Source organism: Stegodyphus dumicola, chromosome 11 (assembly GCF_044657685.1).
Source record: "Stegodyphus dumicola isolate Sdum_Otavi_A_Nest chromosome 11, ASM4465768v1".
NCBI classification, from domain to species: Eukaryota; Metazoa; Arthropoda; class Arachnida; order Araneae; family Eresidae; genus Stegodyphus; species Stegodyphus dumicola.
This window is the reverse complement of record NC_140778.1, coordinates 132822752-132846023: the sequence shown is the minus strand read 5'-3', so window position 1 is coordinate 132846023 and position 23272 is coordinate 132822752. Positions and strand designations below refer to the sequence as shown.

At 33.7% G+C, this 23272-nt stretch overlaps 1 protein-coding gene and 1 non-coding gene across 2 annotated transcripts in view; both read right to left on the bottom strand.

Moving 5' to 3' along the window:
- Nucleotides 1–9850: 9850 nt before the first annotated feature.
- LOC118198483 (U1 spliceosomal RNA) lies at nt 9851–10012 on the bottom strand. The gene has a single exon (XR_004759777.1). It is a non-coding gene; the product is annotated as a U1 spliceosomal RNA (small nuclear RNA).
- Nucleotides 10013–13151: 3139 nt separating this feature from the next.
- Nucleotides 13152–23272, bottom strand: part of LOC118198482 (neprilysin-2-like) — a 123805-nt gene continuing 113684 nt past the window's right edge. The window contains exons 20-21 of the mRNA XM_035370178.2: nt 18217–18293; nt 13152–13428 (exon numbers count right to left, since the gene is read on the bottom strand). Coding sequence (XP_035226069.1) covers nt 13329–13428; nt 18217–18293 — 177 coding nt within the window. The 3' untranslated portion in view covers nt 13152–13328. The remainder of the gene's footprint in view (nt 13429–18216; nt 18294–23272) is intronic.

Here is a 23272-nt window from a genome sequence, read left to right as displayed (position 1 = left end):
ACTGGCAGTTAAATCGTAGTTTAAGCTTCGAATAAGCAGATTATTGATACTGCTGTAATTATTAAAGAATGTTTCCGCTAATTTGTCAGTATACCGTTCAATGTTTATTTAAAATTCCTCATGAATTGATGTGTTCCTCTTAAACCACTAAGTAATTTGCCTCGAAGTGAAATTTTTCAGTATTTGCAATTTTTTTTCATGAAGTTTACAAATATAACTCCAGATAGGAATAGACGTAGGAAATTATGAGACGCGGCGCGACCTTATATATGAGTAACTTATTATCTACGGATAATACCGAGTTCCGGGTAATTAGGGAGATGAGTTTAGCTTTAGCTGCGAAATAATACGAATAATGGCAGGACCAAGTGAGCCTGTGATCAAACGCCAAGGTAAGTGACCTGCTCAGTCCCCGGGATATTTTTGTTATAAATAGGGATATTCATGTTCATATTTCTCTTTTTGGTAAAGAGCACTGTCTTGGATTTGTCAACATGCATTCTTGTAATGAGTGGATGACTGTACAAAGAGATGTACTTCGTATCACGATCGTTGCATCGTCAGCCTACATGCTGTTTTTGTGAGTTTTGTCATTCTGATAAATTAGACATAATACAAGCCCAATTAATGACCTTTGTGGGACGCCACCTTATATTTGACGACATGTAGAGCAGTAATGGTTTGGCGAACAATAAAGTATCTATCCTTAAGATAGGATTATGCAGCGCATATGATGAAGTCCGGGAAAAACACGACTATTAAATTTTACAGTTGGCCCTCCGGCCATACACGATCAAAGACTTTGAAAATATCGAGAAGTAATGCACTTATGATTAGACAATCCTGTTGTCCTTTTGAGATACATTCAGTTACTCTGTGAAGCTGGTGACTTTTAGCTGGTGCGGGATAATAACAAATTGATCTTCAAGGTTCTTGTTACCAAGATGGTTGAATCAGCAATTTTACTGAGAGCAAAGAGCAAACTGATAGGACGACAAAACATGGCGTTACGTAGGTCTTTTCCGGGCTTCAGGATTGGTGAGATGATTGTAGTTTTCAAGCCAGTTCTAAAATGTTGAAGTTGCAAGATATAGTTAATGATTTTGGTGACTTTGTAGAGAATAGTAAAACGCATCTCCTTTATCATCTTCATGCTGACTTGGTCAATTCCAGGTGTTTCTGGTTTTTTCTGAGTCAATTCTTTCTGGTTTTTAGCTTCTAGATCTAATTCATTACCTCCGAGGAGAGAAATTGTGTGACACGGGGTTTGTAAAAGATTGTAGTAGAAGTGACTAAGTTTTTTGTATGTGCATGAGAGATGTTTATGCATAATTGAGATGCATAGCTATCAGCAAGTGACTCAGCTTTCTCAGTTATAGTGTATGCGATCCCGTTAGGGCCGTTACGGGACAAAATGCTGGAGTAGCATCTTTTATGTTTGGGGACAGCTTCCTAGATCGATTCTTATCACTGAAAATCGATTCCAAATACCTGGGCCGGTCATGGGTACGTATACTTTAATGAATGAGCTGACATAGTTATTCAATTGATTTAATAGTATTTTATCAGTAAGGCAGTGTGTTCACTGTCAGTCCTTCCTAGAACTGTTTCTTTTCTTAATAGGTTCCTTTATAGCAAAACCTATAAACCGTTGATCATGCAGGTACAGTAGTACCGCACTAAATGTGCAGTTGCGCTCCAATATTGAGAAAAAAACACCCCAGGGGCCGCACGAGGTTCTACCACTATTGTTCCGCTACTACTAACCTCTCGAGAGGACTTTCAGTTAGCCGTGTGTTTATAGTGCTCCCTTGCCGAACAGACACTATACGCTTACAAACACCCGTATTCAAACCTATGTCCATTGGTACGGCTGCCAGTGTCACTAACCGCTATACCGGCTGGTAGGCTTGCATACACGTATAGATAAAACTGGACGAGACGCCACAATTTGAAGCAAAAAGTAAAATTGTTGTTGTTAACTCACTCATGCAGATACGGGTACAACTAGGCAAAACACAGGAATTTCGCCATTGGTTAGTTATTAGTTAAAGAAGAGATACAAAAAATTAAGCTAAAATTCATTTCACATGATATTGCTAAGTAAGAAGTAATATAAAGCAAATGCAGTGAAACAACAGAGATTTTCTCATTGAATTATAAAAAAATGTAAAGTAATCTACAAACTTAGCTCACTTTTCGAGAAAACTTGCATAAGCACATGAAATTCTTCTGCTCCATTAAAAAAAAAAGCATTCTGAGATAAATGTTAGGGTAGTTATTTTAAAAAAGAATTCACAATTATTTTTTAAAGCTTTTAACTTTAAAATAAATGTACGGATATTTAAAATCCACAGCCTTAATAATTCTTTTTGAAACAGCGTACTAATGGTTGAATTATATGAAATCTTAGTATGATTTGTATAGCATTTTGTACTATTTATTGCGTTGTGTATGTAATTTCACACACATAGTTATTAAAGAATTAATATCGTTAAAGAAGAGAAATATGTTGATGAAAATACAAAATTGTTGATGTTTTTTGAAGGATCATCATGCAATATGTAAAATTATATTAAATATATGAAATGTAATTTCTCATACATTATTTGTTTTGTGCAGCCGGGGCAACAGGAATGAGACAAATTTTGGAATATAAAGTGGTAGGTTTATTTTAGCATCCATCTCGTAAGCGTTCTTCTCGTACCTCGAGCAGAAGCCCTACTTATACATATGTGTACGTCACGAAGCTCCTCCAATCAGCGATATTAATTGAAATCACGAGGTGAAGCTATCTTCTCATCAGGAGTGTTCTTAAGTACTTTATGTAATATGACAGATTTATGAGTTTGGCGATTTGGCGGGCGCCAACAGGTTAATATATTTTATACTAAAGAAAGGATTTCGCCAAAATTTAGGAACAGGGATGCAATTTAGGTAGAGAATCGCCAACACATTATTAAGCAATATTAATAGAATTTAATTTAATCAATTGATTTAAAAATATCATTACAGATTATCCCCCCCATCTGAAAAGGCTTGCAGTCGCGGCCGTCGACCCAAGACAGTCCAGATAGTGAGAGCAGAAAATTTAGTTATTAGGAAATTAAGTGAGTAGGAAAACTGATTGGATTTACCTCAAGGCACACAAAATGTTTACATAAAATATGACATAAAATATTTGAATATAACTAATACAGTATATAAAATATAATAAATGATTAATGAAATTATAATATAGTAACTAAGTGCAGAACAAATAAAGCACTAATAACATATTGCTGGTTAGCTACGCGGCAATAGGAAATATAGGAAATAACTGAATTTTTAAGTTTATATCTTAGGGCATGCCATTCACAGTTTGTGTATGAGTCCGTACAATCATTAGAGTTGTCATTCAGGCTCATCTTCAATCTTTTACTGGTCTTTGGAGATCTCCGGATCATTTAATTAGCGCTAGAATTATGGATCAGCATTGGCACTGAAAACATTTGAGTTTTTATGTCACGATACTAGAGCTCTTATAATCTTGTTGAAAATACACATTTTGCTAGGTTTTTAACATATTTTGTCACTCTATTTTTCTCTTATTAATGATAACAAAACAAAATTTAACTTCCAACATCCATACCAGTTTCTGTACACGATGCTGCAGAAACATAAAATGAAATTCAGAAGTTTCAACAACTGAAATTTAACTTTTTCAACTGTTGCTACAATTTATAACACAAACATAGGAAAACATGAGCTCAAGGAAATGTGAGGGTATAGTACTCTACTTGTAGTATAACCTCAATTGAGTGTTTCCCACACGGAAAGTGCATTGAACTTGAAACTCAAGTTTGAAGGAGCCCAGTAAAAGAAAAGGCCAGACAAACTTTGCAGGCACTGAGAGATAAATCAACTATTAAGGGGGACTACAGGATGAAAACTAAAAGAAGGGTTATGGATAGTTTATTGATTTATAAATTTTGATTTATTCATGATGTAATTTAAAGTTCTCGGGTGGATAATAGAACCTTAATTTTGACGCATGTACAATCTCAGTTGGTTTCTTCGTGTGAAAATTTTCCCTGTCGATTTCATAATTAACTTCAGATAATTTATTCATAATCCGATAAGGGCCTGAATAGGGTGAAGTCAATTTTCTAGTATTTGGGTATTCAAATTCCTCGTAAAGGACAAAATCTCCAGGTTGAAATTTAGATTCTACAAATCTGATGTCATATCTAGTTTTATTCTTTCGGTGGTATTCGATAGTTCTTTTCTTTGCTAAAGCCCTTGCTTCATTTAAGGAAGGGTATTTATTTTGATCAATTGGAGATTCAAAAGGGAGGTTACCAAATAGTAAGTATGCTGGGGTGAACTTAGTTACCGTATGAGGGGAGTTGTTATATTCGATAACAACTTGCTCTAGCACTTTAGTCCACGGTACTTTTTTAGAAGAAGAATTTACTTTACATTTTAGTCGACTTACTATTGATTGATTTACTCTTTCTACTTTACCATTTGTCTGGGAATGGTGAGATGAAGTTAAAAGTTGTTTAACATTATGCTTTTTAAGAAATTTTTTGAATCTAGAGGAAGTGAAGGCTGCATTCCTGTCACTCAGAATTTTTTCGGGGACTTGTATTTGAAATATTTGTTTTAGACAATTGGCATAGGTTTCTGAAGTTACACTTTTAGAGGGAAAAGCCCAGACATATCTTGTTGCATGGTCAATGACTATATGTAAATATTTTTTTGTAGAATTATAATAATTAAATCCTCTCACAGTGTCAATAGAGAGACATTCGAAAGGTTTGTCGGTCGGGGGTACGTCTTGCATAAGACCAAATTTTTTCTGTTTTTTCTTTTTATTAAGTTGACAAGTATGACAATGTTTAACAAAATTTCCGATATCTTCGCTAATATGAGGCCAATAATATTGAGGGGTGATTAAGTTAAGCATAATTTGAACTCCCGGGTGACCAAAATTTTCATGGGTTTTATTCAACAATTTTAATCTTAAAGATTTAGGTACTACAATTTTATAAAAATTCTTTTTCTTAATTACCATCATATCATTTATCTCTTGGTAATTTTTTCCGCAGACATTATCAGTTTTTTGTTGTTGGATTATTTCATTTCTATCAAGTAAATGTACATAATGTTGGAGGTGCTGTGAAACAGGATGTCTAGAAAGCATGTCAGCTTCAATATTGGTAGAGCCCTTCTGATACTTTACTTCATAATTGAACATACTTAGTTTGAGTGACCAACGGAAGAGTCTACCTTTTAAATTTTTAACATTTTTGAGCCAAACGAGGGCCGCATGGTCCGTATGTATAACAAATTTTTGTCCATGCAGATAGTAATAGAATTTGTCTAGGGCATCTACTATGGCCAAACATTCTAACTCAGTAATCGTATAATTTTTCTCATAATTTCTTAAAGTTCGGGAATGATATGATACAGGGTGAAGGACATCATTTTCATCTGGTTGTTTCAAAACAGCTCCAACAGCAGTTTGAGAAGCGTCAACAAAAATATGACATGGCCTACTGGAATCATACAATTGTAAAACAGGTTTGGAAATCAGTATTCTTTTCATTTCGTCGAAAGCTTTTTGACATTGGTCATCCCATTCCCACTTGACATCTTTTTTCAAGAGTCTGTTTAATGGAGCTCTAATAGTTGCATAATTCGGAATGAATCTATGATACACATTCACACTTCCCAAAACTCTTTGTAACTCTTTGGTATTACTGGGGTTTTTAAGTTTCTTAATAACTTCTATATTATGGTTATCGGGAATTATTCTACAATTTTTTATTTCATAGCCAAGAAATGTGATCTGATCTTGGGCGAACACACATTTGTTTCGATTCAATTTAATATGCTCCTCTTTAAACACCTCAAATAAAATTTTTAAATGTTCTAAATGTTCCTTCTCAGAGGAAGAGTAAACGATGATATCATCAAAGTAACTGCAAGCGAAATTAATTTTATTTTTTGTTAATATTCGTCTAATTGTTCTGTTAAAAATTGCAGGAGCATTTTTGAAACCAAAAGGGAGTCTTAACCATTCGAATAATCCAAAATTCGTGCAAAAAGCTAATTTCTCAGTATCTGCAGGGTGAATCGGGATATGCCAGAAACCAGATCTCAAATCAATTGTAGAAAATACTTTTGCTTTACTTAATTTGTCTAACAAAGTGTCAATGCGAGGAAGAGGGTTTGCATCTGTTTTAGCCAGGGAATTCAATTTTCGATAATCTATATATAATCTAGTTTTTTTTCCTTCCTCACGTTTAAGTACTAAAGTCACGGGGGACGAATATGGGCTACAACTTTCTTTAATTATACCTGCTTGTAATAATTGATCAATTTGGGTCTTAATTTCCTCTTCTTCCATAGGGGATGTTCTATAAGGTCTTAATGATACAGGCAAATCAGAATTTAAATTAATTCGTTGAGGTTCAATATTAATTTTTCCTACATCATACTTATTTTTAGAAAACACAGATGAATAATCATTTAACAATTTTTCCAAGTTATACTTTTTGTTATCGACAGTATTAGAAACAGCATTTTTCACATAAATGTTAGACTGAGAAACTAATTCCTTTGGATTTGTAGTCCGAGATTTACAGGTTGGAAAATTTCTTACATCATCATCATTATTATTAACACATGGATAAACATTTGTTGTACCACCTTGAAGTTGGAGGTGTAGAGATATGGGTCGGCTGTCAAAATGGCAGTCATCATTAAGTACAATAGCTCTCTGTTTAATTTTTAAATTAGTACAATCAATACTCAACTCAAATAATTTGCATTCATAAAGTCCTAAAATTACATAATTCAAATTATTATCAAGAACAAACAAGGTAATTTGTTTACTAATCCGTCCAATTTTCATTTGTATACAACATATTTTGTTGAAGATTATTTTTCCTTTAGTTTGGGTTACTGAAAATGATCTAACTCTTTGCAATTTTAAACGTAATTGTCTAGCTGTTTTGGAAGAAATTATTGATATGGTGGCACCACTGTCTACAACACACTCTAGACGTTTCTTATTGGGCAAATATCCCGACACCTTTAATAGTCAACTACTGTGAGGGGTTTCTGGGGTTGGTTCTATTGCAAGGGGCGTAACATTAGGTGTATCAGATCTCTCCCTTCTGAAAGGACAAACCTGAAACCAGTGAAAAGCATTTGGGATTCCGTTCCGGGTGCAAAGTCTACAGGGACTAGGTGGCAATGGCAATCTATTTTGAGAATTATAATTATGATGGCTTGTAAATCCTGGACCACTGAACCGATTATAAAAATTACTTGGTCTCTGAAAACGTTGGAAATTGTTGGGTCTAGGAGAATGTCTCACAGTAGCTGAAATTCTACTTCTATTAAATCGATTGTAATCTTGGGGACTGTTCTCAATCGGAGTAACAAATCTGGGAGGTGCACTTTTGATTTGTTGATTTTCTCTAATCTTAATAAGCTTATGGACATGAGTAAGCCAAGAGATGGGGTCAGAGGGTGCGTTGATCGTCATTAAGGATTTTAATTCTGTAGGAAGGCCATCCGTCAGACCCTCCAAGATCATTTCATGAGTTAGATTTAATTTTTTACCAATATCTAATTTTTTGCGAAAATATTGCATTATGTCCTCTTTATGATTGTACTTGTAATTGGCAAAATCACCAAACGTAGTTAAAGTGGGGTCGAAAAAATTTTCCTTTAAAATTTGGACTAATTCCACATATTTAGTAATTTTATGGCAGTTTCTGACATATACGCTAAGTGCATTACCTTTTAGATATCGAACTACATTATTAAGCTTCCACGTTTCATCTTTATCTAAATGAGTTTTGTTAAAGTACTCAAGCCATGAATTTATATCCATATCATTCTGGCGTCAAAGGGAATTATACTTGTTTCAGGTTCAGCGCTAGCTGCCCTTAATGAATCATCAGGATAAGAGAGGTTTTCATTAGCCATTATTCTTTTAATAATACTTTATAAATAAAACTAATAATACTTTCATAAATAAAACTAATTCAAAAATAATACTCTTTAAATTTTCCCAAAACAATATTAAAACCAAAATACATCCTTAAAATACCAAATTTAAAATACATTTATACCAAAATATTACTTTTTAAAATTTTCAAAATAAAAACACTATTATTAAATCAGTAATTATAACTCAATAGTAATAATATCATTTGCATCACCAATCTTTTTACTAATTGCTTCTGTTTGACTTATTGTGACGAGAATACGAGTGATGAAATCGACACGAAAATACACATTTTTGTGCACTCTTGATTAGATTTTCGCAAAACACGATCAATCACCACACAAGCACAAAGCTCTCGAGAGCAACACAGAACGGCGTAGACGTAGGGAAAGATTTCCATCCTCAAAAGTAGTTCAACGGTAAGAGCACATTTGATGAACGACGAACTTTCGATGGAAACACAGATCACACATCACAGGGGGCAGAAGGATGCTTCTCTGAACGTAAAATAATCTGCAGAATACCAGAATACAGGTAACAGAAGGATGATTCTCTTGAAGCAAGAACGCCTAGCGAAATATGTAGAAACATAGAAGTCGCACAGCGGCAAATTCATCTAAAGTGCGTAACATTTTATCCGTATAATCCTTGCGGTATTTTCTTTTTTAGATAATCCCTTTGAAGGTGGTATCCTACCGGCTTTCTGAAATGTAATTTCTCATACATTATTTGTTTTGTGCAGCCGGGGCAACAGGAATGAGACAAATTTTGGAATATAAAGTGGTAGGTTTATTTTAGCATCCATCTCGTAAGCGTTCTTCTCGTACCTCGAGCAGAAGCCCTACTTATACATATGTGTACGTCACGAAGCTCCTCCAATCAGCGATATTAATTGAAATCACGAGGTGACGCTATCTTCTCATCAGGAGTGTTCTTAAGTACTTTATGTAATATGACAGATTTATGAGTTTGGCGATTTGGCGGGCGCCAACAGGTTAATATATTTTATACTAAAGAAAGGATTTCGCCAAAATTTAGGAACAGGGATGCAATTTAGGTAGAGAATCGCCAACACATTATTAAACAATATTAATAGAATTTAATTTAATCAATTGATTTAAAAATATCATTACATATATATTTATGACATGTACGTTTACTCCATTAGAATAAATGAATAAATGTGAAGAGTGTGTTAAAGAAGAAAGCATGATCTATGGTGAAGCATATTCATGTAATTCAGAATAAGAACTTTTATCCTTGTATTATAAAACAATATACCTCATTTATTACTGCACTGAGACAGAAAATTTTTAATGGTATGTGATTGCTTTCATATATAATACAATTTTTAATTTAATATTTATGATTTGAAAACCTTTTTTACTGTGTAATTTCTTTAGCACGACATGTTTCCAGTTTAAGGTACATAAAACAATTTTTGATTAACTAATAAGGGATAAGGAATATTTGTAAGGAATTTTAGCTGAAAAAGCTTTGTATATATATGTATGTACGTTATATACGCTCGTATATATGTTATTATTACTGTTAGTCAACTAATTTACGGTTTCAATTATAAAAGGAATTAAAAATTGTTGTTAACTGTTAGAACAATCTGCATGCAAAGCTACTTGCTCTGATATGCTAGGGAAAATAACGTAAAATGTTCTTTAACCAATTCTTCGGAACGGTATTTCCACCTGCCTCGGTTGGCCGCTACAGTTTCTCACGCATATTTCTGAAATAGAGTTCTTCCTTCTTTGTCACATTCCTGAAGCATTACATTTCCGGCATAACACTTCAATAGAGAAATAAATAACTTTCTTTTTAAGAGTCTAGGGACAGCGCGAACGCAGTCCCCGCTATCAAAAATTATGCACCCCATACAACCGCGATTTGCGGAAGAGGCGAACGTCAGCCTCTCGAAGTGCAGTGAGAAGCCTCTGTTCGGGGGTAGTCTTTTATTTGATCAAGGCATCCCCAGTGCTAGGTAAGTATGAAAAAGCTCACTTTGCAAAATTTGATCACTCAACGCTATTTATACCTCTAGTGGTGATAGTTTTGGGGTGGCTGGGGGAGAATGCCTGTGGAATTTTGGCCTAGCCTCAAGATAGGAATTAGTGAGCTATTTGATCTGTGGATTCGTTTATGCTCCGTCACATTAATGATTTTGTGGAAATTTCACCAGGGTAATAACATTATTGGTAAATAAAACCTAAAAGTGATGTTCCTAAATTTCGCATTCATCTTAATACCTGGCTCTAATGAATTATTCAAGATAGATGAAGATTAATATTTTATTTTTCATTGTTAATTACCATAATTAGGGGACACATATCACTAAAGCAATTAATCAAATGGTAATTGGTGTTTGAATTGATAATAATAGGAGTCTCTAATGTATTCAGTTTTGCAAAGACACATGAGGCTTAAAAATCTGTAGAGGGTAATTCGGCTGAAACGGAAGAAAAAGAATTTTAACGTGGTAACACGTGAAAAATTCAGTGACATAGAGCTTTGTCCAGAAATACGTGGTCCAGAAATTTGTCAACTAATGCATCAATTCTGCACAATGTCACTGTCTTTTCATGTATCACGCAAGAGAATCAACATGGTAACACATCAGAAATGAGATAATATGCATCTTAGCTTTGTCCCGAAATAAGTAGATATCTGTATAATGGATTTGCCTTTGTATATGTCATGTTTTAAATCTTAAGTCAACCTTGAGACTAGAATGACCTAGAAACAAGTATTGTGACAACGACAGACATTTTCAATGTGCTTACAACTATCTCAGAGAAATAGACTGAACTAAAATAAATCGATTAACGGGGGTTCAATGAGCCAGTTTGGAAGTTTCTTCCTCGCACGACAGGATGGTTGGGAGACTGATGAGTGAGGCTTGTTAGATTCATTAAAGAGCTTCTTAGAAGATCTTCAGGAATAGCTATCACATAACTTATGTTATGACAGCTTACGTTACGACGAGTTTATGAGAATGATATGTGATTCTGAAAAAAATCATAAATTCTTGATCTAAACGTATCGATCGGAAGACATGTGAGATCTGATGCCATTAACTCTAGCTATATTCTTAATCGACAGACCGAACTCAGATATTGCAGAGTTTGATCCTAATATTTTATGGAACAAGTTTGGTCCTAATATTTTACGGAACAAAATAAAGCACCGTGTTACCAGATTTGAGATTACGCTTTAGAAAGGAATATTTAGGGCAACGTACTTAAAGATATCTACAAAATCCTCAAATATATCACATTAAAGTCGATGACATTATGCTAGTTGGAGAAGATTTCAAAACGCGCTTAGTTTAGGCTTTAACTAGAGGTATTGAATTATTTCCAGGTGAAATAGGTAAAGAACTGTGAAACTAAAAACAGAGTAAAATGTACTAAATCATGCTACTCAAAGAGTGTTTTCTCTACAGAATTTGCAGCCAAGACTTGTCCGTATACTCTGCTCCTAGAGCAGTTCTTTTTTAAAGTGACTGGTGAGCACAGTCGCCGGATTCAGATAATGATATCTCCAGAAAACCTCCAGAGAATGTGCCTCGTTCTCTCAAGAAACCGGAGAAATTGAACTTAACTTTGAAGTAACTATACGGCAACTGAATAGGGGGAAAGGATTTGTAGAATTTTACCCACCAGTCAACGAGAGTCAAGGACTGATGTTGCGTGATGATATGATAAGTTTGAATTCTTCACGAATGTAGACAGCTATATAACTTTTTGGGCAATTAGGTGTGGTTGAAAAACATTTGTATGCTAAATGTAAGTTTTCATGCAATTAAACTGTGTTTTGTTGTGTTACGCTATCTTATCATTGTTGTTGCTCATCACAGATCTTTCTCTCTCTCTCTGTTTATATATATTACTAGAAAGCCCGGCGGTCATACGAAATAACCGCTGTTCTAGATATTATAAATTGTAATTAAAATGATTTGTGCAAAGGTGCCTCCTAATTTAAACTGAATCACCCAGGGTAGACGGCGAGGACGCCCCTTTGCTTACTGCCCCACGGGATTGCCCCCTTCTAATTGCTTAATTGCTTAGAGTGTAATGGAGGAAACCACTGGCGGTACATTTCTTAAGAAACCATCGCTGGCTCAATCAATAAAGATGATTTAAATAATGAAATGTTAACTCACATGTCAAAGATCTCTTTGTACACAACATTTCTTGTGTAGATCTTTCCATCATTTTTAAGCTCGCCTTGCAGAGGACCATCGATTATTTTTAATTTTACGTCCGTTCTTTCACGAACTCTTGAACAGGCAACATAAAGTTGACCGTGTCCAAATGCAGGCTCAGGTCAAAAAATGCCAACACGGTTAAGCGTTTGGCCCTAAGACATATGGATGGTCATAGCAAAGGCAAGTTTTGGAGGAACTTGTCTACGTCTTAATTGAAACTGCAACCCAACTTCACCCCATTGGCTAGTACAGTTACGCAAGCAACCAATAAACTATCGGCGACAAACAGGCACTTAAGCCATATATATATATACGGGCTTAACGAAGCACACCGTTGGATTCCGCAGGTCCGTGGCACGCCATTTTGACCATTCGCGTCTTCTTGGGACTTTAATTAGCCGAGATATTAATTAAAACCTAATTTTCCCTACGTTTTCCCTACATATTCCACTTTCTTTCTTGGGTTTTCCCTATTACAGAGATTTGGCCAAGTGCCAAATTCTTTTTTCTGGAATGTCTAGGAACGGCGCCGAGTTGAAATTCGAGACACGTATCCTCGGATTCCATAAAATTCTCCGAATCCAACGATACCGTTCTCATCTTCGTACGACTTTAATCGGCCGAGATATTAATTAGAAACTGCGGAATCGTTAATTTCCGCGCTCATTTTTTCGAGTGGCAACAATAAACTATCGGCGACACACACTTTAGCCGCTTATATATATAAAGATATTGACATTGATACTGATAGTATTGAAGATATTGCATGTAAAAGACTTGAAATCAACGTTGTTGTATTTTTCTCATTGTAAGAAATTTGTTATCTTAAGCAAATGCATGGCAGATAAAATTTACACTGTTTCAGAAATAATGCTGTTTTTCCTGAGTAGATTTATCTAAACAAATAACAGGAATCTAGTATAAGAATAGTAGTAGTTTATTTAAATATAAATATCAGTTTAAAGTACAACAGTTTAACTGTTTTACATGTAGTATCATTTCCACATTTGTGCAAAATGATTCAGTAAGTGAGCAAAAATACTTTCACCAGTTATTCCAATATATGATTTTGAAATGTAATATCTTCTCTAGACGTGCCTACCAAATTTGGCATTTAGTTTTCGGATTCATTGGGGCATCTGACGGGCAGTTAAAATCCTCTGCAAACTCTGGCCGATTAGATATTGCTCCTATCACTCTGAAACGAAAGATATATATTAAATGTATTAGAGCAAAGCACGAATTCATTCTTTTACAATCTTGAAACGAAAGATACATATTAAATGTATTAGAGCAAAGCTCGAATTCATTCTTTTACAATCTTGAAACGAAAGATATATATTAAATGTATTAGACCAAAGCTCGAATTCATTCTTTTACAATCTTGAAACGAAAGATATACATTAAATGTATTAGAGAAGATATATATGACGAAAGATATGTACTTCTAAAGATCGAATTCCTTTTTTTATAATCTTAAAACGAAAGATATAGCATATTAAATGTATTAGAGCAAACCTCGAATTCATTCTTTTACAATCTTCTCCAAAAATTCCTTATTTGCTTTGAAATTATTAATTACTCAATGGAATTCATACATTAATTATTTAAGAAAAACAGAAATTTTTTATGTAATTAAATAAAATATGTGATATCTTCTTAAAAAATAACTGTTTCGTCACATGAAACACTCACAATATTCCTAAAACTTATTTCCTTGAGGATATAAAATATATATTGAACTTCATATGTAGCCTTGATATTACCGAATATATATAAAACAGTTTCGTGAAATTGGGAAGTGAGGAATAACAATGAACTGATAGGTACTCCTGATTCAGCTAAAGGGTGTTTTCAGGCGGTTTTATTGAGGGTACTGGCATAAAAATAGTGTTGATGAGTTAAGCACCGAAATTTTTCCTTTATTTACTTTCATCCATCCCTAGTTCATCTATGAGTTCAGCGGTAACAACAAAACATTAAACAGTGCATGCCCTTACTGTGTAATGTTTTAGGATGATACGTTTCCAGGTATATCAGGTTACAGAAATTAGCATGATATACCTGGAAACATGATATACCATGGATAAAATAACTTTTGATTAAGTAATAAGGGATAAGAAATATTTGTATACAAATATAAGGTATTTTAGCTGAAAAAGCTTTGTATATATATATGTATCTGTATGTAGAAATGTTATCATTATTGTTAGTCAACTAATTTACGATTTTAATTATAAAAGGAATTAAAAATTGTTGTTAACTGTTAGAACAATTTGCATGCAAAGCTACTTGCTCTGATATGCTAGAAAAAATAACGTAAAATGTTCTTTAACCAACTCTCCGTAACGGTATTTCCACCTGCCTCGAAAAATTACGCACCCCATACAACCGCCATTTGCGGAAGAGGCGAACGTCAGCCTCTCGAAGTGCAGTGGGAAGCCTCTGTTCGGGGGTAGTCTTTTATTTAATCAAGACATCCCCAGTGCTAGGTAAGTATAAGAAAGCTCGATTTGCAAAATTTGATCACTCAACGCTATTTATACCTCTAGTGGTGATAGTTTTGGGGTGGCTGGGGGAGAATGTCCGTGCAATTTTGGCCTAGCCTCAAGATGGGAATTAGTGAACGATTTGATCTGTGGATTCGTTTATGCTCCATCACGTTAATTACTCGTATGTTGTGGAAATTTCACCAGGGTAATAACATTATTGGTAAATAAAATCTAAAATTTATGTTCCTAAATGTCGCATTCATCTTAATACCTGGCTCTAATGAATTGTTCAAGATAGATGAAGACTATTTTTTCACTTTTCATTGTTAATTAACATAATTAGGGGAACATATCACTAAAGCAATATTCAAATGGTAATTGCTGTTGAAACTGATAATAATAGGCGTTTCCAATGTTTTGAATTTTGTAAAGACACATGACGCTTAAAAATCCGTAGAGGGAAATTTCGCTAAAATGGAAAATCACCGAATGTTAACGTGGTAACAAGTAAAAAATGTAATAACTGCAGCTTTGTCCAGAAAAACGTGCTCCAGAAATTTTCAAGAAATACATAGTTTGTGTGTGTTATACTATCTCTTCATTCCTGTTGCTTATGACAGGTCAATGTATGTATATATATGTATATATAATGTCGCAAAAATAGTTTTCTACACATACTGCAAATATCCTCTCATTAGACTAGAAGAGAAATACGCTAATGTGACAATCAAATTCGTAAAAGCAACCTTGTATTTAGCGTAGGTATAATGAAACACTCAATCGATTTCGAGGGCAGCTAAAGGTCCCTCCTCATCAGGAGAAAGAAATACTTAGAAAGAAGAAAATAAAGGAGTCACAGAAACACGTGGTACTTATCAGCACTGCACGTGGTTATAACTAGATTTTTAATCAGAGTTGCACTGGCCGCTTACTTTCACTGAGCCAGGCTATCTGATCAAGCATAAAGGACAAGAAAAAATTAGCGAAGTTAAAATAGGGAGTGAGGGGCAAATGCACCTTACGCTCAAAATTTGAACTTCAAATAAACTTATTTGATAAACTTCAAATAAATGATTTTGATCCTCTCATTAATCTACATAGTTTTAAAATTAGCAAAATAACAACATTGTGTTTCGTGTAGATTTTAGTCAAGACACTATTGATTTCGCGGGCAAACAAGTGCAGGTCTCTCTTCACCAAGAGTAAAGAAATCTGCAACGAAGGAGAGCCCGGATGTATTTAGACCCAACAGGGGCAAAGTTAAAGACAAGGTAGCGCAATCCGTGGGAAGAACTAGTGAAAGAGATTGAAAAATTCAGTTACTAGGATTTCAAAATGATAAGGAGGTATTGGATTGGATTCAAAGCCGAAAGTAAACAAGATAAGTCTGCGTGAACATGAAAAGCTTTAAGAAAATGCACTTAGCCAATGAAAGATGTTTTTAGATAATTTTTGCAAACAAAAAGGTCAAAATTATGATTAAATTTTCAACTGTGATTAGCTATCAAATACTCGTTAATTTCCCTTCGAATCGAAACCCTTGTTAATTTAATTCTTAAGAAATTTATAGGATATCTTGCCAGTACGGTTTAAAATATATCGGCCAAGCCGAAACAGTATTAAGTATTCGTATCAAGGCACACGAAACTTATTTCAGAAAAGGCGATATTAACAAGTCTTCGATAGCTTATCATAGTTGCAAATTTAATCACAATTTTGACTTTAGGTCTGCAAAAATTATCCAAAACATTTTTTACATTGATGAATGAGATTTTCTTTAAGTTTTCAGGTTCACAAAGATTAATCTAGTTCAGTTAATTTTAATCCAGTTCTTCCCAACGCTTTTAAAATTCCATTAAAATAATTATTCCATTTTCGTTACTATTTCTCCCAAAAGATGGCGTTACTTCTCATTCGCTTTACTCCTGTTGGGTATAAATACAACCTTTGTCTTTTCCTCCGTTGCTTTTCTTTGCTTCTAATAAAAAATCTGATGTGTACACCACATTACTTCCTTGTATTGGAATATTTATTTGGAATATTAAATTATACGCATTTCTTCTTGCATTTCATTTAAACTTATTGGATTGAATTAAATCTACTTCGCCGACAGCGCATAAACCACAATGGAATAAATAAATTCTTTAAAATTCACTCTAGTATTTGTTTACCATAGCGACACTCTGGCGCTAGATTCACTTAACTTATATAATAATTATATAACGGAAACTAAGTTAACTGTTATATAATCCAATAATTATATAAAAGTTAACTTATATATTTCGTTCATATTATAACTCATAATGCACAAAATTTATATCATTTAAAGAATAGAATTATCTAATCGTTGCCACATGTTCTCTTCAAATACTATAATAAAGCTAGAATGATGTATAAAAGAAATTAAGCAAAGAAACAGTTTTTCACAGACGATTGAGTATTTCTCATTTAATTAATTCAATTCTCACTTCGCGAGAAGGCAAAAATACATAAGAACTCAAAATATCTATATTAAAAATTACGAAGTAAATCTCAAACACTTATTTCCTCGAAAAAATTCAAGAAAGAATTAAGCATGATTTAATTGGCAATAATAAATGAATGCGTTATCTTTGTTGTTGCGAAGCTAAGTTTCTCTAGATTGGCAACAAATCTACTAGTCTCCTGTTTCAAATGTAAACATCAATGGCCGCCATTAATAAAGGCTTAGCGGCAATTAAACAACTTTAAAATTGCTGATAATTCTAAAAATATTGCACACAGATTTACTAAAGACATAAAATCCTTAACCGGAAGATAAAAAAACATTATTCAATCATTTTTAAAGCAAAAAATGTACAATTTACAAACATATAAGAGTAAAGAAACTGAGATCACTGAGCCAGGTAACAGAGTGGATATATATATATAAATATATTTATATAGGTTTGGTGCGGCCGATTGCAACCAAAATACGAGGTGCACATCTACATGTTATAGCAGTCCCATATACAAAATTTCAACGTTCTGAGGCTACTCGTTTTTGAGTTATGCGAGATACGTACATACGTTCGTACAGACGTCACGAAAAATTCTCTTCAGAATTAATTTTAAAGCAGTTTTATAATTTTTTTGAAGGAAAAGAGTATTTTATTCTATCCTTACGTACAGATATCACGCAAAAACATCGTTAAATTGCATTCGATAGCGGTCAAAATGGATATTTTCGTTGAAATATGCTGCCTGAAACTTTTCGCGATTACAATACTTCCTTTTTACTTCGTACAAGGAAGTAAAAAGGATTTGTACCTGTTTACCCTCGAAATCGAGAAATGATTAAATGTACGCCAAACATAAGCTTGATACTTGTGTAACTGAATAGCTATTTTCTATATTTGTGTGTGAGATAGGGCGGTAAATTTTGATCGCCATCGTTACCTTTTTGTTTTAGTAAACCATACAGTAACACACAAACATTCCTCTTATTTTAAAAATTATTCTCAAATTTTACTTACCTATATTTCAAAGGTAAATATGTGTCATCTCTGAAACTTTGCTGGAGGTAGTTATCTGTTTGTTTCTCGCACAGTACCTGAAACAGTTTAAAATGAATGCATCTACAATTGTTCCTTCTTTCATTAATATAGTAGTTACGCCATTAAATAAATAAATAAAATGGCTATTTATTGATCTTAATAGACATTACAAGTGATATAATTATATGAATGAAATAAGAATTAATCATGTAATCCATTTTAAGATATAACTGATTTTTGTTATGATTATAAAAACACTTAAAAAACATGTAATACTGCTTCATTTTATTTCATTATTATTTAGATCCTAAAATTAATATTTTAAATGTCATTCCTTCTTTTATTTTGAATGTACTCTGCTTTAATAATAAACGAATTCTGCTACGGAAAACGTCAAGACATTGGAAATTGTTTTATTTTTAGCTGTTAAGCAATCAACTAAACATAAATATTCATTAATCTTAACTGAAAACATGACATAAAGCATTGAAAGTAGAAATGTTATAGAAGGAATAATTATATAAGAAAATAACAATTAAATGAGATCTTGAAGTCATAAGCAGGCTCATGTACTAATATTTGTTAAAATGTATAAATTAAAAACGTACATAATTTGAATTCTATGAAAAAAAACTATTGTTAATTTTGTAATATTTTGAAATAAAGTAAAGCAATTTACTTCAAGTAAAATAAAATAAAGCAATTTACTTCTGCAAATTACTACTACTATAGGTTATTCTACTTATTCTGGTATAACAATTTCCACTTCATAGCAAAAAGTATGTACCAGTTCAACAGCATCACAATTTCGATTTTCCAGTACGACAGTGAAGAATTCCTACTGTTCTCAAATCAGATCTTAACAATGTTGTATTTTTTTAACTTTCTAAAATTTTATAATTATTTCAATTTAAGAAGTTGCTCATACTTCTAAATGCGCTGTAATACCTTCTAATAATAAGTTCCAGATAATAAGCTGAATTTCATGACTTATCTGCAAAGGAAAAATTCAGAAACGGAACGATATTTATTTATTCTTTAAGGCTTATCATGAATGGTAATCTCTTTTTAAAATACAAAACAAGCTGCAATGAACAAATAAATTAGAGAGTTAATCACAGAATTAGAAATGAGAATAAGATTTGATTAATAAACTTAAACCTAATTACACATTTTGCGGTGACGCAATGTCGTTGCCGCAGATATATATCATAATATTTTTTAGAAATTTTCCCCCTCAAATACTGCGATATTAAGTTTCTAGTATTCTCCACTACTGATTAAATAAAACCATTCTTCAGCAGAGATAAAAATATCAGTATGAAAAATATAAGTTAGAGAACAAATTAATTAACCATAGAATAACAAATGAGAACAAAATTTGATTAATAAACTAAAAGGTTACATTTTAAAATTGTTTCATAGTGATGCAATGTCTTTGTCATTGATAAATATAATAACATACTTTCAGAAATTCTTCCAAGCTACTAAGATATTAAGTCTCAAATATTCTCGACTCTTGATTAAACAGTACAATTCTTTAGCAGAGATAATAATATAAATATAAAAAATATTACTTAGAGAACTAATCATAGAGTTACAAATTAGAAAATGATTTGGTTAATAAACATAAAATTCTTGCACATTTTATGGTGACGTAAAGTCTTTGCCATTAATAAATATTATAATATTTTTCAGAAATTGTGTCCAGCTACTAAGATGCTATATCTCTGATATTCTCTATTATTGAGTATATAGAGTCATTCATCGGCAAAGATAAAATATATCAAAGATAGCAAAGATAGATATACAGCAAGATAGATATAAAACAAAATAAATATAAAACATAAGCAAAGATAGATATAAAACAAAATAAATATAAAACATAAGCAAAGATAGATATAAAACAAAATAAATATAAAACATAAGCAAAGATAGATATAAAACAAGACAAATATAAAACATAAGCAAAGATAGATATAAAACCAGATAAATATAAAACATAAGCAAAGATAAATATAAAGATAAATATAAAACATATAAATTAGATAACTAACCGTTGAACTACAATGAGAATTAGATTTGGTTAAAAAGTAAGTTAGAAAACTAATAACAGTTGAGAATTAGATTTGGTCATAAACGTAAATGTAGCATTCTTGCATATATTGTGGTGACGCAATGTCTTTCCTAAATATAAATACGATAATATTTTTCAGAATTTGTGCCTATCTACTAAGATAATATATGCCTCTATTTTTTATTATTGATTAATGAAAACAACTTTTCAGCAGAGATAAAACATTATCTCTCAATAAATTTTCCCAATTGGTATTTATTATCGCAGCTGGAATAAACGCAAAATGTTCTAAGACGTTAGAAAATGGGTTTTATTAAGCTTAATATTCATTTTCAAGATGAAGCACAATCTATAAAGAAGAGTAAATTATTGGATCAGTACCATTTTCCACAGTAATGACAGTTCGTATTCAGGTATTGTTAATAACACAAAGAACAATCACAAGCATCAATAATAATAATTTAGCCGCCCAGACGGTATAGTGGTTAGGGAACCCTGACTACCATACAGAAGGTCCTGGGTTTGAATCCTGGAGAAGGCACGGTTGTAACTATCCGTCCCCTTCATAGGAGGTGATGGTGGCCCGCCTATTAGGTGCCTCCATAATAAAGAGACCGCAGCATCTGGCCTTGAATACATTAATGGACTGTGTTACACTGTAGCTGTTCACAATCTGCCATTGAGGGGAAAAAATAAATAACTGCAATTGTGTCGGTTTGATTTAGACGCAAACTCGTTGGTCCAGAAAAGTATTTCTCAGAAACAGTTAATCACTATGTATATTGCCAAATAACCTTTCACAAAACTTCGCTGACCAATCTAGTTTATCTTTACTAAGAACAATGGCTATTCTTACATGTTCAGATTTCTGACCGCGCTTGCAATACAGATTTTGTTTTTCTGCCCCAGGGATATTTTTTCATTAAACGGCTTCGCTTTGTAATGCTTGTTAGCGTTCATTGTCTTCCGCAATGTTTGTTAAGGAACTTGTGAACAAATCCTTTTGCTTCATTTGAGTAAAGGTAAATGCATACGCAGGTATGAACCCTCTACGTAAATTCCTTATTGTCTTCGTACTTCAGCTGCGTTTTCAAATTCATTTGTGCTTTAGGCGCCATTTTCTATGTTTGAAGCTTAGTCTGGTTCTATTCATTACTTCAAATACACTCATGTCCATAAATTAAGGATAATTCGGAGTCACGCGGAAATCGAACTCTAAAATAAATATATCACCTGTAAAATCACTATACACATCTTAAAGAATCATATGCAAATTTCAGGAAGTAACCAGATGACACAGATGGTACGTCACAATGACGAGAGTGTAAGAGAGTGATTTATAAGGAAAACAGTCAAAGAAGTAAAATTGTTCGCAGGCGCTTTATAAGCATTTCAGTGCAATAACCGAATAGTTATGACACAAAGGACGCATTTGGATGGTGTTTTACAGGGTAGAATTATCGGCCGTCTGCAATGTGGGCGTACACAACTGGAAGTATCAGACGAACTTGGAATTGCCCAGAGTGTCATCTCCAGGCTTTGGCAACGATTCCAAGATGATGGTAATGTGAGTAGACGTTACAGCACAGGTCGCCCCAGAGTTACAACGCCGAATGAGGACCGGTATTTGGCAGTTACTACAAAAAGAAACAGGCGGAGCACAGCCTCAGAACTGTCTCGTCCGCTCTCTTCAGCCACTGGTACGACAATTTCAAGGCAGACCGTGTACAGACGCTTAGGGTAGATTGGTCTATATGCTCGTAGACCTGTCAGATGCGTTCCACTTACTGCAACTCACTGTCGCGTGCGGTTAGCCTGGAGTAGAGAGCATGCATTGTGGACACCGCAACAGTGGGCTTGTGTGATGTTATCCGACAAGTCCAGGTTTAGCTTGCAGTCTGATTCTCGCCGGACGTTCATACGGAGAGCTCCAGGTACCAGTTACCACCAAGAAAACATCATTGAACGACACCGTTTCGGTAGTGCAGGAGTACTCGTTTGGGGCGGAATTATTCTGGGTTCCAGAACTGACCTGCATGTTCAAATTGGAGCCATGACAAGCCTAATCTATCCTGACGTCATTCTGGATCAACATGTACGTTTGTTTCGGGGCGCCATGGGTGCACAATTTGTGTTTATGGATGAAAACGCCCGTCCTCACCGTGCAAACATCGTAAGCGAATGCCTTCAATCGGAGGATATCACCCGTATGGACTGGCCAGCATTCTCACCGGACTTGAATCCAGTAGAGCACGTGTGATACATGCTTGGCCGACGAGTTGCAGCCCGTCAAACTCCTCCTACATGTCTACCGGAACTTCGGAGAGCATTGCTTTTTGAGTGGTGTAATATCCCCCAAGATCAGATCGATAATTTGATACTCAGCATGCTTAGGCGATGTACGGACTGTATTGCAACGTCTGGGAGACATACAATGTATTAACAATCATGCCAACCATGTAATATTGGTTTTTTGTAAATAGGTTTTTTTTTGTAATTTGCTCCAGGGAGAAAAAATCGCTAATTTTTTAAATAGTATCAAACATATAGCATCTTTTTTTACTCTTTACCTTTTGTTTAATAAATAAGCTTTACAAATAAGTCAAATTTGTTTTGCTTCTAAATCTTCCTTTGCCTGATTTTGCATTATCCTTAATTTATGGCCATGAGTGTATTTAACTTAAGGACCTTTTTCAAAAGGCAGATTTTGGCTAAAAATCTCAAATATTTTTTATTTCACATTTTTAAAGGCCACACTGTTAGTCATCGAAAACAACTTTTCTTTTCTTGATATGTTTATTAGAAGTAGAGATATACCACTTCTTCTGAGAGAGGACAAACCGGAAGTTATGTTTGCGCCAGCAGAAGTGGAAGTTTAAATGGCAAATTAAAAATACAATTTTCGCCCTTTTTAATGTTATTTGTTAGCCAAATAATTTTAAACATTTCAATTAGTTT